Here is a 15,875-nt window from a genome sequence, read left to right as displayed (position 1 = left end):
TCCCACTCAGCCTCAAGTCTTATGGGTTCTGGCACCAAACCCAGACAGCCTGGGCTCCCGGAAGTACAACATAATCTAATAGCCTGCATAAAAACACCCTCAATCAGGTGACCCTGGGAGAGCTCAAACATCATCTCAGATTAGCCCAGGGCCAGGCGGGTGACCAGAGCAAACTGCATAATTGTATGGAGACTTACCTAGCAATGGCTCTCTCTCTCTCTATTTCAAATCCCCTACAACCAAGAGTGAAACACTTGCCAATTATTTTGAAAGGATTCACTCCCTGATTCCTAACTTACTATCTAGCAAATACTAACAACACATTAGGAAAGAAAGGAAGCGTGCTCTCCTAACAAAGCAGTCTCCCTCACAGTGTCAATTTTTTTTTTTTTTTTAAGATTTTATTTACTTGACAGAGAGAACACAGTGAGAGAGGGAACACAAGCAGGAGCAGTGGGAGAGGGTGAAGTAAGCTTCCCGCCAAGCAGGGAGCCCGATACGGGACCTGATCCCATGACCCTGGGATCATGACCTGAGCTGAGCTTAATGACTGAGGCACCCAGGCACCCCACAGTGTCGATTTCTTAACTTTAGTGGTCTGTTCAGCTGTCCTGTCCTTGGTAGCGTCATATATCCCTGCCCAGGGTCTTTTAATGATAGCTTCTTAGTAGATGTTGCCTAAAGAATGGGCATACCGGACTGTTTCAGTAAAGACAAAACTTACTCATCTTTATCTAGCACAGTCTGGTTTCTGAAATGTGTTACTTTGAAAGTTCTAGGAAAGAAATGTAAGGGGGCAGTGGAAAGAAGGCGAGAGAAAATTACTCATATTTTACAAGTTCAGAAATAGCAATTCTTTCTCCCACTTAGGTATCCCTTAACCTACTTAATATATCCACAGAGCTTTCTGAATAATTATCTCTCAACCTAGCAACGGCATGCTTATTCATTCATTGATCCACACTTACCTAATGTCTGCCATGTGCTACCCTAGGTTCTTCATATTTATTATTTCACTTAGCTCTCCAAAGTAAGCACAATGATCCCAATTTCACAGCTGAAGAACTGAGACTAAGAGGTTTTAGGTAATGCGGCAAGGTCAGCCAGCGAGCAAAAAAGCAGAGCCCGTGTGAATACAGGTCAGTTGCAACAAGACACCTTGACGTCTGTTCCATACTTTAGAACAGAGTGTTGGTTCAGAGACCACGGGTACAGAAAGCGATTAGGAATGTCATCATTTGCCAGAAGAAACTCAATGGAGAGGCCTTTGTTCATTTTTGAAGACCCTCACAATACACCCTTGGAAGGAGGGAGCTCGGAAATTTGTGGGCATTTTGCTCCCACCCCCCTATGCCCACCTGGCCATATTGTTCTAACGTATGGATTCTTGCTGTTGGCATTCAGTAAATTTGTCCAATAATTTGCATCTGCCATGTGCAAAGCCCTGTGCTAGGTACTATGAGGACTAAAAAGATGTGTGAATAGAAACTCAGGATTCTGAGACGTATACACTCTTTCGACCAATGAATCAATCAAAAGAGGGTTATCCACGTGAGCAGAGGAAAGGGCAATGTTTAGCTTGGCATTAGTCAAACTCAAGGTTCCCAAATGGAACATGTGAAGGCCTATCTCAAATCCTGTCTGGGGCCTGGTAGAATTGGGGTGCCCTCTTTCTCTGCTCCTCTTCTATGAGAATGAGCTCTAACCAGCCTTTCACACCTACCTCTCCCACTAGACAATGGCACCAGTGACCTCCACAACCAATGGTCATTTCCCAGATTCAATTAATTGGAACTACCAACACTTTAATTCATTAAAAGTAAATGAATTAAAGTGTTGCAATTCAACACAGACTTGCACTTACCTTGGAAATGATCTGCAGGGAGTACATATTATTTTTATAAGTTACTTTAACAATATTACAGTGATGGGGTGCCTGGGTGGCTCAATGGGTTGAGCTTCTGCCTTCGGCTCAGGTCATGATTTCAGAGTCCTGGGATTGAGCCCCATATGAGGCTCTCTGCTCAGCAGGGAGCCTGCTTCCCCCTCTCTGTCTGCCTGCCTCTCTGCCTACTTGTGATCTCTGTCAAATAAATAAATAAAATCTTTTTAAAAAATTAGAGTGATAAATGAAGATTCTTTTCCAGAAAAACCACAAAATTCAAAAGGGAAGAACAGTTTCATATGACTCAATCTAGCTAGAGGGGTAGCTGAAGCAAAGCCTGTAACAGGTAGGGACACTAAAGCAAAGACGGACCTAGCACACTACAAAAAATAGGGTATGAGTAAGACAGTCAGAAGGGACTGACCGCCTGTTCCTTGGGTAAGCTGGTTCCTTTAACTGGGGATTTTCTCAGGGAGAAGAGGTTCCCGTCCTACAGATGAAGGCACTATACCAGAAGGATGTTCTGCTTTTCTTCAAAGAGATTCATCTCTTCCGCAGACTGTCAGGTTTCCTAACACAAGACCATTTCCCTTCTGGCTCGGGAATGGGCCTCAGTTCAAAGGGAGCTGATCTGTAATTGTGAGAACTTCATAAATGGACAGAAGATCTTCCTCCAAAGAGTTTTAACATCTTTTAGCCAGTAAAAACATTCCATTTTTTCTCGTAACAATCCTGGAGAGGGAGGAGGGGAGTTTTGTCTCCATTTCATGGCTCAAGAACTGAGGCAAACTTCACTTGCCTAAAGTTCTTGCAACAGCATAATATAAAGCTCTAGCAGAGAGGGCTTGATCTCAACCCTCCAATATCGCTAATGGGCGACAAATGCGACACCTGTGCTGCCATTCACCCTGCCTATGCCCGCGGGCTGGAGCTGAGAACATGGGGTTCTTTCGCACGACAGTCAGACTCAACCACAGAATCATCCCCAACACAAAGCTCTAAGCAGCTGCTCCCAACAGATAGGTGCTGGCACGGAAGTGGAAAAATCACTTATACCCATGAGAGCACAAGGCCCAACAGAACAGGAAAGGGGTGAGGATTCACCAACTGGTTTCACTTGTTTTAGGTACGGATCAGGCCAGATATTGAAGATTGCAAATGCAGCCCAGACATTAAATATCCTATTACCGTCTTCTCAAAAAGCATTTTGGGGGCACCTGCGTGGCTTAGTCAGTTAAGCATCCTACTCTTGATTTCGCCTCACATCATGATCTCAATGTCGTGAGATCAAGGCCATGTGTCCGGCTCTGCACCAGGCATGCAGCCTCCTTGATATTCTCTCACTCTCTCTGCCCTCTGTCCCTCCCCCATAACACATGCACTCTCTCTCAAAAAAAAAAAAAGGAATGAAAATAAAGGAATAAATAAAAGCATTTTGTTAATGTGTATAAAGGAAGGCACTTTTATGTTAAAAATATATATTCACATATACACTGTATACTTTTGTGGACCTTTGTACAACATTAACCAGTACTGGGTAGATACATGTACAATGCCTGTAGAAGCTCCTAGGGGCAAAAAGCAGAACTATTCTCTATGAGTATTTACATTCTCCACACATAAGAATGAAGTTCTAATTAATGTTAACTATAATAACAAAAATGAATGTTAATATTAACTCAGGACCTATTATGAGTCTGACCCTGGATTAGATGTCTCAGTTTTTACCCTCATGATAATCTATGTGAAAAGAACTATTATTATTTCAGTTTTACTGATGAGAAAACAGAGGCTTAAGTTTAAGAATTTAAGGTCACAGAACCAATGAATGGTTGGAACCGAGGCTGGAGAGTTCAAGTTCTAATCACCCACGCATACATTCCTCCCAAAATCATATCGATAAGATTATATTTATAGGTTGTTCCCATACTGACAAAATGAGGCATGCTATATTTAAATTTCAAAAGCCCTAGTATTTAAGCTAAAAGATGACAGAACTCTTCTTGGGTATTCATGTTCTAAATTGTCAAATCTGTCTTAGATCAGAAGCAAAAACAAAGACACCAATCACAATTCTTGATCATTCTGTCCTTTAAGATTTTCTAACAAGACGTACAGATAGGGAATACCTCTACCTAAATGCATAGTTCCTCATGATTTCATGTGAGGAGACTCTGGGATAGGAAGGACAAGTTCAAATTCAGTTCAAGAAACAAGGACAAGAGCAAGTTCAGCACAAGGAACTGAAAGAAAACCAGTGTGGCTGGAGTACATATACTCCCAATGTCACCTAGCAATGCTAGAGGAGAATTTAAGTAAAACGACCTAAGATGACAGAGTCTTTCAGCCAAGACTATATTGTAAGTGCGTGCATTCAGTGACCCTCTCTTGTCACCACCCCAGGTCCAAAACAGCAAAAATATACAAAGTTACAGACATGTAGGGGCTTAGTGTGTATGTCTGTGTGATTAAAAAAAAATTAAATATCTCCATGGATCAAACACAAAATAGAAATGCAAAGGAAATTGCAGACAGAAGTGTCTAGGAGTTCTGCTTCTGTGGGCTAATGGGGCCAAAAATGTCCATAGGAAAAGTCTGGGACCTGAGTTAGGCTCACAGCTGGAAATAAGCAAATGTGGAGGGGGGAGCTCCATACCACAGTGAAAGGGAGCTTTAAAACTTGCCTTATCAGACAACAAAGGCAGTCCTGAGAGGAAAATATATAGCGGTACAAGCCTTTCTCAAGAAACAAGAAAGGTCTCAGGTACACAACCTAACCCTACACCTAAAGGAGCTGGAGAAAGAACAAGAAAGAAACCCTAAGCCCAGCAGGAGAAGAGAAATCATAAAGATCAGAGCAGAAATCAATGAAATAGAAACCAAAAAAACAATAGAACAAATCAACGAAACTAGGAGCTGGTTCTTTGAGAGAATTAATAAAATTGATAAATCCCTGGCCAGACTTGTCAAAAAGAAAAGAGAAAGGACCCAAATAAATAAAATCATGAATGAAAGAGGAGAGATCACAACTAACACCAAAGAAATACAAACTACTATAAGAACATACTATGAGCAACTCTACGCCAATAAATTTGACAATCTGGAAGAAATGGATGCATTCCTAGAAACATATAAATTACCACAACTGAACCAGGAAGAAATAGAAAGCCTGAACAGACCCATAACCAGTAAGGAGATTGAAACAGTCATTAAAAATCTCCAAACAAACAAAAGCCCAGAGCCAGACGGCTTCCCGGGGGAATTCTACCAAACATTTAAAGAAGAACTAATTCCTATTCTCCTGAAACTGTTCCAAAAAATAGAAATGGAAGGAAAACTTCCAAACTCATTTTATGAGGCCAGCATCACCTTGATCCCAAAACCAGACAAGGATCCCATCCAAAAAGAGAGCTATAGACCAATATCCTTGATGAACACAGATGCAAAAATACTCAACAAAATACTAGCCAATAGGATTCAACAGTACATTAAAAGGATTATTCACCACGACCAAGTGGGATTTATTCCAGGGCTGCAAGGTTGGTTCAACATCCGCAAATCAGTCAATGTGATACAACACATCAATAAAAGAAAGAACAAGAACCATATGATACTCTCAATAGATGCTGAAAAAGCATTTGACAAAGTACAGCATCCCTTCCTGATCAAAACTCTTCAAAGTGTAGGGATAGAGGGCACATACCTCAATATCATCAAAGCCATCTATGAAAAACCCACCGCAAATATCATTCTCAATGGAGAAAAACTGAAAGCTTTTCCGCTAAGGTCAGGAACACGGAGGGATGTCCATTATCACCACTGCTATTCAACATAGTACTAGAGGTCCTAGCAATCAGACAACAAAAGGAAATTAAAGGCATCCAAATCGGCAAAGAAGAAGTCAAATTATCACTCTTTGCAGATGATATGATACTATCTGTGGAAAACCCAAACGACTCCACTCCAAAACTGCTAGAACTTACACAGGAATTCAGTAAAGTGTCAGGATATAAAATCAATGCACAGAAATCAGTTGCACTTCTCTACACCAACAGCAAGACAGAAGAAAGAGAAATTAAGGAGTCAATCCCATTTACAATTGCACCCAAAACCATAAGATACCTAGGAATAAACCTAACCAAAGAGGCACAGAATCTATACTCATGAAAGAAATTGAGGAAGACACAAAGAAATGGAAAAATGTTCCATGCTCCTGGATTGGAAGAATAAATATTGTGAAAATGTCTATGCCACCTAAAGCAATCTACACATTTAATGCAATTCCTATCAAAGTACCATCCATCTTTTTCAAAGAAATGGAACAAATAATTCTAAAATTTATATGGAACGAGAAAAGACCTCGAATAGCCAAAGGGATATTGAAAAAGAAAGCCAACGTTGGTGGCATCACAATTCCGGACTTCAAGCTCTATTACAAAGCTGTCATCATCAAGACAGCATGGTACTGGCACAAAAACAGACACATAGATCAATGGAACAGAATAGAGAGCCCAGAAATAGACCCTCAACTCTACAGTCAACTAATCTTCGACAAAGCAGGAAAGAATGTCCAATGGAAAAAAGACAGCCTCTTCAATAAATGGTGCTGGGAAAATTGGACAGCCACATGCAGAAAAATGAAATTGGACCATTTCCTTACACCACACACAAAAATAGACTCAAAATGGATGAAGGACCTCAATGTGCGAAAGGAATCCATCAAAATCCTTGAGGAGAACACAGGCAGCAACCTCTTCGACCTCAGCCGCAGCAACATCTTCCTAGGAACAACGCCAAAGGCAAGGGAAGCAAGGGCAAAAATGAACTATTGGGATTTCATCAAGATCAAAAGCTTTTGCACAGCAAAGGAAACAGTTAACAAAATCAAAAGACAACTGACAGAATGGGAGAAGATATTTGCAAACGACATATCAGATAAAGGACTAGTGTCCAGAATCTATAAAGAACTTAGCAAACTCAACACCCAAAGAACAAATAATCCAATCAAGAAATGGGCAGAGGACAAGAACAGACATTTCTGCAAAGAAGACATCCAGATGGCCAACAGACACATGAAAAAGTGCTCCATATCACTCGGCATCAGGGAAATACAAATCAAAACCACAATGAGATATCACCTCACACCAGTCAGAATGGCTAAAATCAACAAGTCAGGAAATGACAGATGCTGGCAAGGATGCGTAGAAAGGGGAACCCTCCTACACTGTTGGTGGGAATGCAAGCTGGTGCAGCCACTCTGGAAAACAGCATGGAGGTTCCTCAAAATGTTGAAAATAGAACTGCCCTATGACCCAGCAATTGCACTATTGGGTATTTACCCTAAAGATACAAACGTAGAGATCCAAAGGGGCACGTGCACCCGAATGTTTATAGCAGCAATGTCCACAATAGCCAAACTATGGAAAGAACCTAGATGTCCATCAACAGATGAATGGATCAAGAAGATGTGGTATATATACACAATGGAATACTATGCAGCCATCAAAAGAAATGAAATATTGCCATTTGCGACAACATGGATGGAACTAGAGTGTATCATGCTTAGCGAAATAAGTCAAGCAGAGAAAGACAACTATCATATGATCTCCCTGATATGAGGAAGTGGTGATGCAACATGGGGGCTTAAGTGGGTAGGAGAAGAATAAATGAAACAAGATGGGATTGGGAGGGAGACAAACCATAAGTGACTCTTAATCTCACAAAACAAACTGAGGGTTGCTGGGGGGAGGGGGTTTGGGAGAAGGGGGTGGGATTATGGACATTGGGGAGGGTATGTGCTTTGGTGAGTGCTGTGAAGTGTGTAAACCTGGTGATTCACAGACCTGTACCCCTGGGGATAAAAATATATGTTTATAAAAAATAAAAAATTAAAAAAAAAAAAAACTTGCCTTATCGGGGCTCCTGGGTGGCTCAGTGGGTTAAAGCCTCTGCCTTTGGCTCAGGTCATGATCCCAGAGTCCTGGGATTGAGCCCCGCATTGGGCTCTCTGCTAGACAGGGAACCTGCTTCCTTCTCTCTCTCTGCCTGCCTCTCTGCCTACTTGTGATCTCTGTCTGTCCAATAAATAAATGGGGTCTTTAAAAACAAAAACAATAACGAAAAAACCCTTGCCTTATCCAGGGAGATGGCAGAAGGCAGACATAGCCTTACAATCAGACCTGGGCCAAGTATGCTGGCCTGGCAGTGGATCTTGGATATTCTATCACTGACATGGAACAGAAGCCTCCAGCTGCAAATATAACCCTCGGAGGCAAGAAGCAGGTAATAGCAAATCCCTAGGTAAGGCAGGGCAGGTGCTAGGAAAGAACATGGGGAAACAAACTCAAGATGACCCTCTAAAGCATAATTCTAAAGCACAGGAGAAAACCCAGCATTAGGACGTTCCAACATGGTCACCATCAGGCTTACCCACCCCTCCTCACCACGAAATGAAAAGAACAGCCTCATAGTGGCTTTAAACTGAAGCTTTAAAAAACAAGTAGGTTGTTGCACAGATCATCTTTATCAGCTAGAATTCAACATTCCTCACATTGAATTTCTTATTATATAAATCTTGAAGTTGTAAGTGTTGAACTCATACTTTCCAGTGAAGTGACTAGAAACACAGTGTTACTATCTTTAGCATCTGTGAGATCATGGGATATGTCTCTGCTCCCTCAGAGCCATGAAGGTCGAACTTCCAAGGTGCCTGTACCTTTAGAGAATGAAAGATGACCTTGGGACAGCTTGTGATGTTGGAACGGACATGGCTTGTCGAGGTGAACGACACGGATGGAGGAGCTAAGCCACTCCTGTGACAGAACACCTCCCTCTGACAGAAGGATGGGAAAGTGGGCAGAATAAGAAAATGGTCCCTGAAATTAAACATGCCCTGTAGAACTAGATTCAGTCTAGAGTTGGAATAAACTTACTAAATTATCCACCTGCCCTGCCTAGAAGCGTTTATGTGTATAAAGCAATGTTACACATACTGTAAAGTGGGAGATCCTAAATACAGAAGATGACCATTTGATGAATGAAGAGCTGAATGGCCATCCATTCTAAGCAGGAAAAAATTGAGGCTTTGTGCACATTCCTCTCCATCTTTAGGACAAGCTCAGAAGAAGCTGTGCGAAAACCAAGTTCATCAATTCAAGTAACAACACCTAAAGAAAATTCCTGTAGTATTCAGTTATAGAAGGTCACTGCACAGCTCTGATTCCTATACTTGTTATAAGCACCAGCCATTTAAATGAATCATGTTCCCTCTCTTTATCCAAGAAGGACATAGCAATAGATGTGACTAGGTACAAAAGGTGAGGGAAAGATCCCACATTCAGGCTCTAATCCCCATCGGACTCTCGGCTCAGGGAGAGAAGCACCCCCATGGAAAGCTGAATGAGCTATCTCACCCTTCTGAAGCCAGAACTCCAAAGGGGCCACGATGCATTAGCCAAGGACTAGTTTTAGTCGTTTTTTTAAAACCCCAGACAGAAGTGATTATAGTGCTAAAAAAATCTTTTGTCTTCCTAACCCCTCACAGGAGATCTTGGAGGGCTCCCCAAATGTCCAGCCTGGGGCAAAATCTGACCTGTCTAGAATCGTAGATTCTAATGACACAAAGCAGCACTGGGAAGTGGCCAGCTCCCTGTCCCAGCCAGTGCTCAGATGGAGAGACCTGTGATGATGTGTCAGAATGTGCAGGCATGCCTGAGGTGGGAGGCTGCCGGATTGTTGCTTCCAAATCTGGAACCAAGGACTCTGGGCCAATTCTTAGGCCAGAGCTTCCCGTGGAGGAAAGGCAATGCCAGCACAGCCAGCAAATGCTGAAAAGGCTCAGAGACCACTGTGTCGTGAATCCACAGCTTCCTGACAGCCCACTCTCTACTTCACCGAAGGTGGTACGATTATAATGATTAACGTGCATTTACTGCCACTGACCTAAAGCCAGCGAATTCTGCCAACAGAGAGTTCTTGGAAAGAAAACGAAGAAATAACATATAATTACGACTGGCACTCAGGCGCTACATATTCAGCTCTTTGTTTCACTTCTTTCTTCTTCCTACTGAATTCCTTTGACCACTTCTCTGTGGCTTTAATTCCCTCCCCCAGGGGTAAAAGAAAGCAGGGGAGACTCAGAGTCACCCACATAGCAATCTGTGGTGAAGGGGAAGGTAGAGGAAGGCAGGAAAATATTAAACTTACTGGAACAGTGACTGTTTTTTTGTCTTTGTTAGTATGGTACAAAGGAAAGTATGGGCTCTGGAGTCAGACTGAGTTTTGACTTCTTGTTCTGCCACTTGCTAGCTGTGTATCCTTGGGCAAATAACTCAGGTGGTCCGACTCAGCTTCCTCGGGGAGAAAATAGGGATATGCACATCTGTGTTGGAGGAGAGTTGCAAGGATTGGAAAAAAATAATGCAAAGAGCCAACTATAGATCCCTCCCATTATGTAAGCATTCAAGCTGCCTTATTAAAAGCACCTAAAGTTTACTCTTCTCATGTAATTAAGATATGACTGAAAGCAAATGCTCTTCCACTGAGAAGTAGGGGTTCCCCAGTAAATGCACACATCTTAATTGGACAATTTCTTGGTATAAATTTGCATCTTAAAATTTGCATTGGTTAAACTTTACCTGTCGACTTCCCTGCTTAGAGGAGCAGCTACTTGTGCTCCTTGAAGGTGAGACCAGTTTTTGGGACACCCCAAGGTTCTTCTCGTCACTCATCATGAGCAGTGGGTCACTTGGCTTTGGTGTGGTCAAAATGCCATCCGAAGACAGTGGAGCCGAGAGTACAGAAGTCCCACGCAGGCAGGTGGCTCAGTTCTTATCCAGTACGTTTTAAAAGCATTTTGTATGACCCAGAGGAAATCTCTAAAAGCAAAAGAAAAGGATTACAGAGAAGATCAGAGGCACCAGACACCATCTGTAATTATCCCCCGATTGTCTACAGTACAGATCACAGGAGCCACTATGCTTAGTTGTATCAGGAGCTGTGAAGGAAAAAGATGCTCTACACCCATCTCTTACTGGAAATTATGTATAATGGGTTTTTCATGTAGCTTTGCAATATGCCAAAATTAAGAACAGTAGTAAGAAAATTTTAATCCAGACACGTGCAAAATCAGAACTATAAAAAACCATCTCAACCACGGTGAGATTTACCATTTCATACCTACTAAATGATAAGTATAATTTTTTTTAAAAATGGAAAATAACAAGTATGGGAAGGAACTGGAACCCTCAGGCATTGCTGGTACGGACATTAAACAGTACGACATAGTTAGAAAGAGTTCGGTAGTTTTTAAAAAAGTGAAGCAGAATTTTCGTCTGATCCAACTGAAAACAGGTGTTCAGACAAAAACTTGTACAAGAAGGTTCACGGTAACGCTACTAGCAGTAGCCAAAGGTAGAAACAACCCAATGTCCATCCACTGATGAATGGAAAAACCATATATGGTGTACACTGCGGTCTGAATGTTTGGGTCCTCCCGAAGTTCATGTGTTAAAAATCTTAAACTCAATGTGATGGTGTTAGGAGGTGGGGCCTTTGGCAGGGACTTAGGTCCTGAGGACACAGACCTTTATGAAAGCAATTAATTATAAAAAAGATGACACAGAGCTCCTTAACTCCTTCTGCCATGTGAGGATACAGTAACTCCACGACTGGAAGAGAGCCCTCTGCCCATCATCCTCATTCTGGGCACCCAGCCTCCAACACTGGGAGGAATAAATTTCAGTTGCTTATAAGACACCCATCTGTGGCATTTTGGTATAGCAGCCCAAATGGACTAGGACTGCATAGCCATGCAATGGAACATTATTCAGGAATTAAAAGGAATGAAGTGAAGTGATACAAGACACAACATGGATAAATCTTGAAAACATTATGCTAAGTGAAAGCAGCCAGACAGAAAAGACCACATATGTATGTTTCTATTTATATGAAATAACCACAGTGGGCAAATCCATAGAGGCACAAGGCCAAGTAGTGGTTGCCAAGGGTTGGGGGAATTGGGAAATAGGGTATGGCTATGAGGTTTCCTTTTAGGGTGATTAATGTTCTGGAACTAGATAATGGTGGTTGTTGTACAACACTGTGAATGACTAAATGTCATGAAACTTAACAACAGAAAATGGCTAAACGATGATTTTATGTTATATGTATTTCACTATAATTTAAAAACACACACACACAACTGTTTTTTGGAGGGATGGGGTGGAAGATTTGTTCTACCAAAGGTTTGGAGACATCTTTTTAAACATCATTACATAGTGTGACAAAACTATGAAGGAAAACAGAATTTCCCACATCGTCTATAGTACCCCAGTTACTGAAACAATAATCACCTTGGAGTGCCCACACTACCTACTGTCAAGTCCCATAGTAAGAGTTACCCATACACGTGATCTCATTTAATTAACAGTCTGCTGGGAGGACTCTTACAGAGGAAACAACAGAGTCTCTGATAAGTTAGGTAACTTGCCCAACCACGCAGCTGGCAAGAGACGGCTTTCAGGCAAACGCCAGACCTTTCACCTTGGTGTTGGAAATGAGCACCCTTTAATAGCTGGGTGTGGTGCCCACCCAGCTACTGCCCAACTCTGGGACCCAGCAGAACTGAGGAACTGCCTAGAAAGATTCAGTAGGGGGCACATCGTAAGCCAGCTTCACGGAGTCCTGCCCCATTCCTTCAACCACTGCCTTCATCCGCAGCCCTGAGTCAAGGGTGACTAACATGTTTGGTTTTGGCTTCAGAAGGCCAGCCTTTTATTTGACACACTAAGTTCAAACAAACTCTGTAAATTTCCCATGCATGTTAACAACAATTATATATATATAATATATATATGATTATATATATAATAAATATATTACATAAATATATTTAATATATAATATATGATTATATCATATATAATACATAAATATATAATTTTATATAAATATATTATATATAATAAACAGATTGAAGATATATATATCTTCAATCTATTTAGCTCTTAGTGTTCACATAATCTTAATTTTAAAAGAAGCATGTTATATAATTATAACATGATATAACCAGGACCCAGCTAGTTGGATATTATTTTAAACCTCTGGTTCATTAATAAGTATTCAATCTCCTATGCTTTTCATGGACACATAGTTCTTTAAAAATGAGTATGCTGATGAGCACTGGGTGTTGTAAGGAAGTGTTGAATCACTAGATTGTACACCTGAAACTAATATTACCTGGTATGTTAACTGGGATTTAAATAAAAACAAAAACAAATGAGTATGCCAAAGCCATCAACTAAAATCAAGCCAATGAGAAGTATCATGTCAGAAAATAAAATTAAGATAAGTGTATAGCCAGAGAACTCAATTCGTACGCTGCTTTCATAGAAACCCCCCCAAATCTCTGTATTCATACATATTGGATCCAACAATAACTAAGACTAAATAAAACCAAACCAACACCAGCCTCTTCACAAAGTTAGCTTGGCTTGTGGGGCATGACTAATTGGACCCAAAGTTAGAAGCCAATGCAGTCGAGTTCAAAGCTGCCAAGAAAGGTTGTACGGATATATTAATAGTTGGTTTAATAGCATGTTGGCTATTGCTGTTGAAGAAAGAGAAGGCAAAAAAAACCATGATGGGAACCCCAAACGATGAACTTCGTGTGGGGGCAGCCGTTGCCATGACAACCGATTCCACAGCAGATCCGGAACGCCAGCAAAGGGTTTCTGTGTGTGTCTGCCAGCATTTTTGTCATGTTTTTAAAAGCCGAGGCTCTGACAGGGAGGGCTCAGGACAAGAGACACCACAAGGGGTGGTCTGCAACATGTGCAGAAGGGGCAGAATGGGATACTCGGGTAAGAGAGAGTCCCAGCAATTCTGAAACTGCCAAATTAGAAACACAATCACCCTGTCCCAGAGGCAACTGATACAAAGGGTCGTCTTTATGGCTTAGCTCCACCAAAGTTCACCTTGGAGGAAAGAGCTACCAGGGCCAGGCTGGGAGCCGGCCAAACCCCATACTCATTTAAGTTGGTACTTTGAGGTAAGGCCTCTGCACTCACCACAAGCCTCTTTTTCTCCTCCAGGGAAAAGAGAGGGTGAGACTGCAGCCTCTCCCACATCCATCTCCCAGGGAGTCTGGGATTATCACCTAAGGAAATATATCTTATTTTATCCCCCAGAACCTTCGAGCCTAGCCTCATGAGAAATTCAGTTAAAATCACCAGTTAAAATTCAGTTCTTGGGGCACCTGGGTGGCTCAGTGGGTTAAGCCTCTGCCTTCGGCTCGGGTCATGGTCTCAGCGTCCTGGGATCGAGCCCCGCATCGGGCTCTCTGCTCAGCGGGGAGCCTGCTTTCCCCTCTCTCTCTGCCTGCCTCTCTGCCTACTTGTGATCTCTATCAATTAAATGAATAAAATCTTTAAAAAAAAATTCAGTTCTTTACAGCGTGAAGGGCAAAAGAGGTCAAAATCTGAGAAAAGGAAATACTTAAAACAGGGTAGAATAGAGCGTGAAGGCAACAGAGGCCTGAGACCAAGGTGTCCCAGGAATGAGGGTGTCCTGTGGAATAAGGCAGTTATTGTGTCAACCTTGGAGAACCTAAGGGCTGGCCTGCGGGTCCTCAGAGGGAAGACCCTGACAGGAGTCCCACGATAGAGGACCTTAACAAAGAGGAGCCACATGAAAGGTTGGTGTCTCCTACTCCAAATAGCTGACTTCGCAGTGCCGACCTAGTAAAATGGGGAAGACGGACCACGGACCCCTTAGGGGTGATGGATAGTGGCCAGGAGAGAAGGCCCCTGCTTCAGGGGTATGGGGACCTGTGAAAGAGCTGCGGGGCCTTCTCCTCTTGCAGTGACCCTTCCATGGAAAACCTCTAACTCAAGGGGTTTGTATAAAATATAATAGTTTTCCTACTCACAAGTTGTGAATAACTTAAGGACAATCATTTATTTCCCCCTTTGTTTTTTTTTTTTTTTTACTGAGCATAACTTCCATATAGTAAAGTGAACAAATCTTAAGCACACAGACAGCTTTATCAAATTTACATCTGCAAATACTGAAATAATCACCACCCAGATAAAAAAAAAAATAGAACACCTGCAGTCTCCTCAGAAGGTTCTTCCACCACTTGGCCATTGATCTGACAGGTAGGGGGGCCAATCCTCCTACTGAATGCTGTGGTACTTGCCCCAAGTAAACCTGTCAGGTAGTCTGGGGACTACGTGTCTGTGCCCTGGAGAGAGACAGCTGGGACTTCCCAAACTCACGGGAGCAGGTTGTAGGACGGCTCTTGTGCCTTCTGCCTGATACAAACATTTGATGCATGACAGAAGTCAGCGTGGGATCTGCTTTCATTTCAACGAACCAGCTGGTAGCCAAATCCAACAGGGATGAGAAGCTCAGTGCACTTAAGTCAACTGAAAAATGCCCTTCTTGGGGGTGCCTGGGTGGCTCAGTCATTAAGCGTGCCGACCTAGTAAAAGCCGAGGCTCTGACAGGGAGTGTCTGCCTTCATCTCAGGTCATGATCCCAGGGTCCTGGGATCAAGCCCCACATCAGGCTCCCTACTCAGTGGGGAGCCTGCTTCTCCCTCTCCTGCTCCCTATGCTTGTGCTCTCTCTCTGTCAAATAAATAAACGAAATCTTTTTAAAAATAAATAATTAATTAAAAATGTGCTTCTGAAATGAGCTAGGTCCTCTCTCATCATTGCTACTCACCTGGGAAGCTGGTGGGTCAGGAAATGGTGTTCCCACTACAAGTCCAATGCATGAGACGTGCAAGCGTGGAACATCCAGTAGGGAAAGAGAACTCTGACTTCTACCAAGAATCGGGAAGAACAAATGATCAAGGCACTGCCAAGTTTTTTGGTCACAAAGGCTGATTTTAAGACTTATTCTGGCCATTTTCACTTTAAAAAGAACATAGAGTTTGGGCAAAGATGCAAAGGAGATACATAGACCAAGATGTATGTGACTCAGA

At 42.2% G+C, this 15,875-nt stretch overlaps 1 protein-coding gene across 4 annotated transcripts in view; it reads right to left on the bottom strand.

Annotated features, from left to right (window-relative positions):
* OSBPL3 (oxysterol binding protein like 3) overlaps positions 1–15,875 on the bottom strand; it is a 179,288-nt gene that overhangs the window by 81,520 nt on the left and 81,893 nt on the right. For all 4 annotated transcript variants that reach the window (XM_032304466.1, XM_032304467.1, XM_032304468.1 and 1 more), the window contains exon 2: positions 10,522–10,761. In XM_032304466.1, the coding sequence (XP_032160357.1) occupies positions 10,522–10,617 (96 nt within the window). In that variant the 5' untranslated portion in view covers positions 10,618–10,761. The remainder of the gene's footprint in view (positions 1–10,521; positions 10,762–15,875) is intronic.

This window comes from Mustela erminea, chromosome 11 (genome assembly GCF_009829155.1).
Source record: "Mustela erminea isolate mMusErm1 chromosome 11, mMusErm1.Pri, whole genome shotgun sequence".
NCBI classification, from domain to species: domain Eukaryota; kingdom Metazoa; phylum Chordata; class Mammalia; order Carnivora; family Mustelidae; genus Mustela; species Mustela erminea.
Note: the sequence above shows the minus strand (reverse complement) of the source record. Positions and strands in the feature narration are given on the sequence as shown.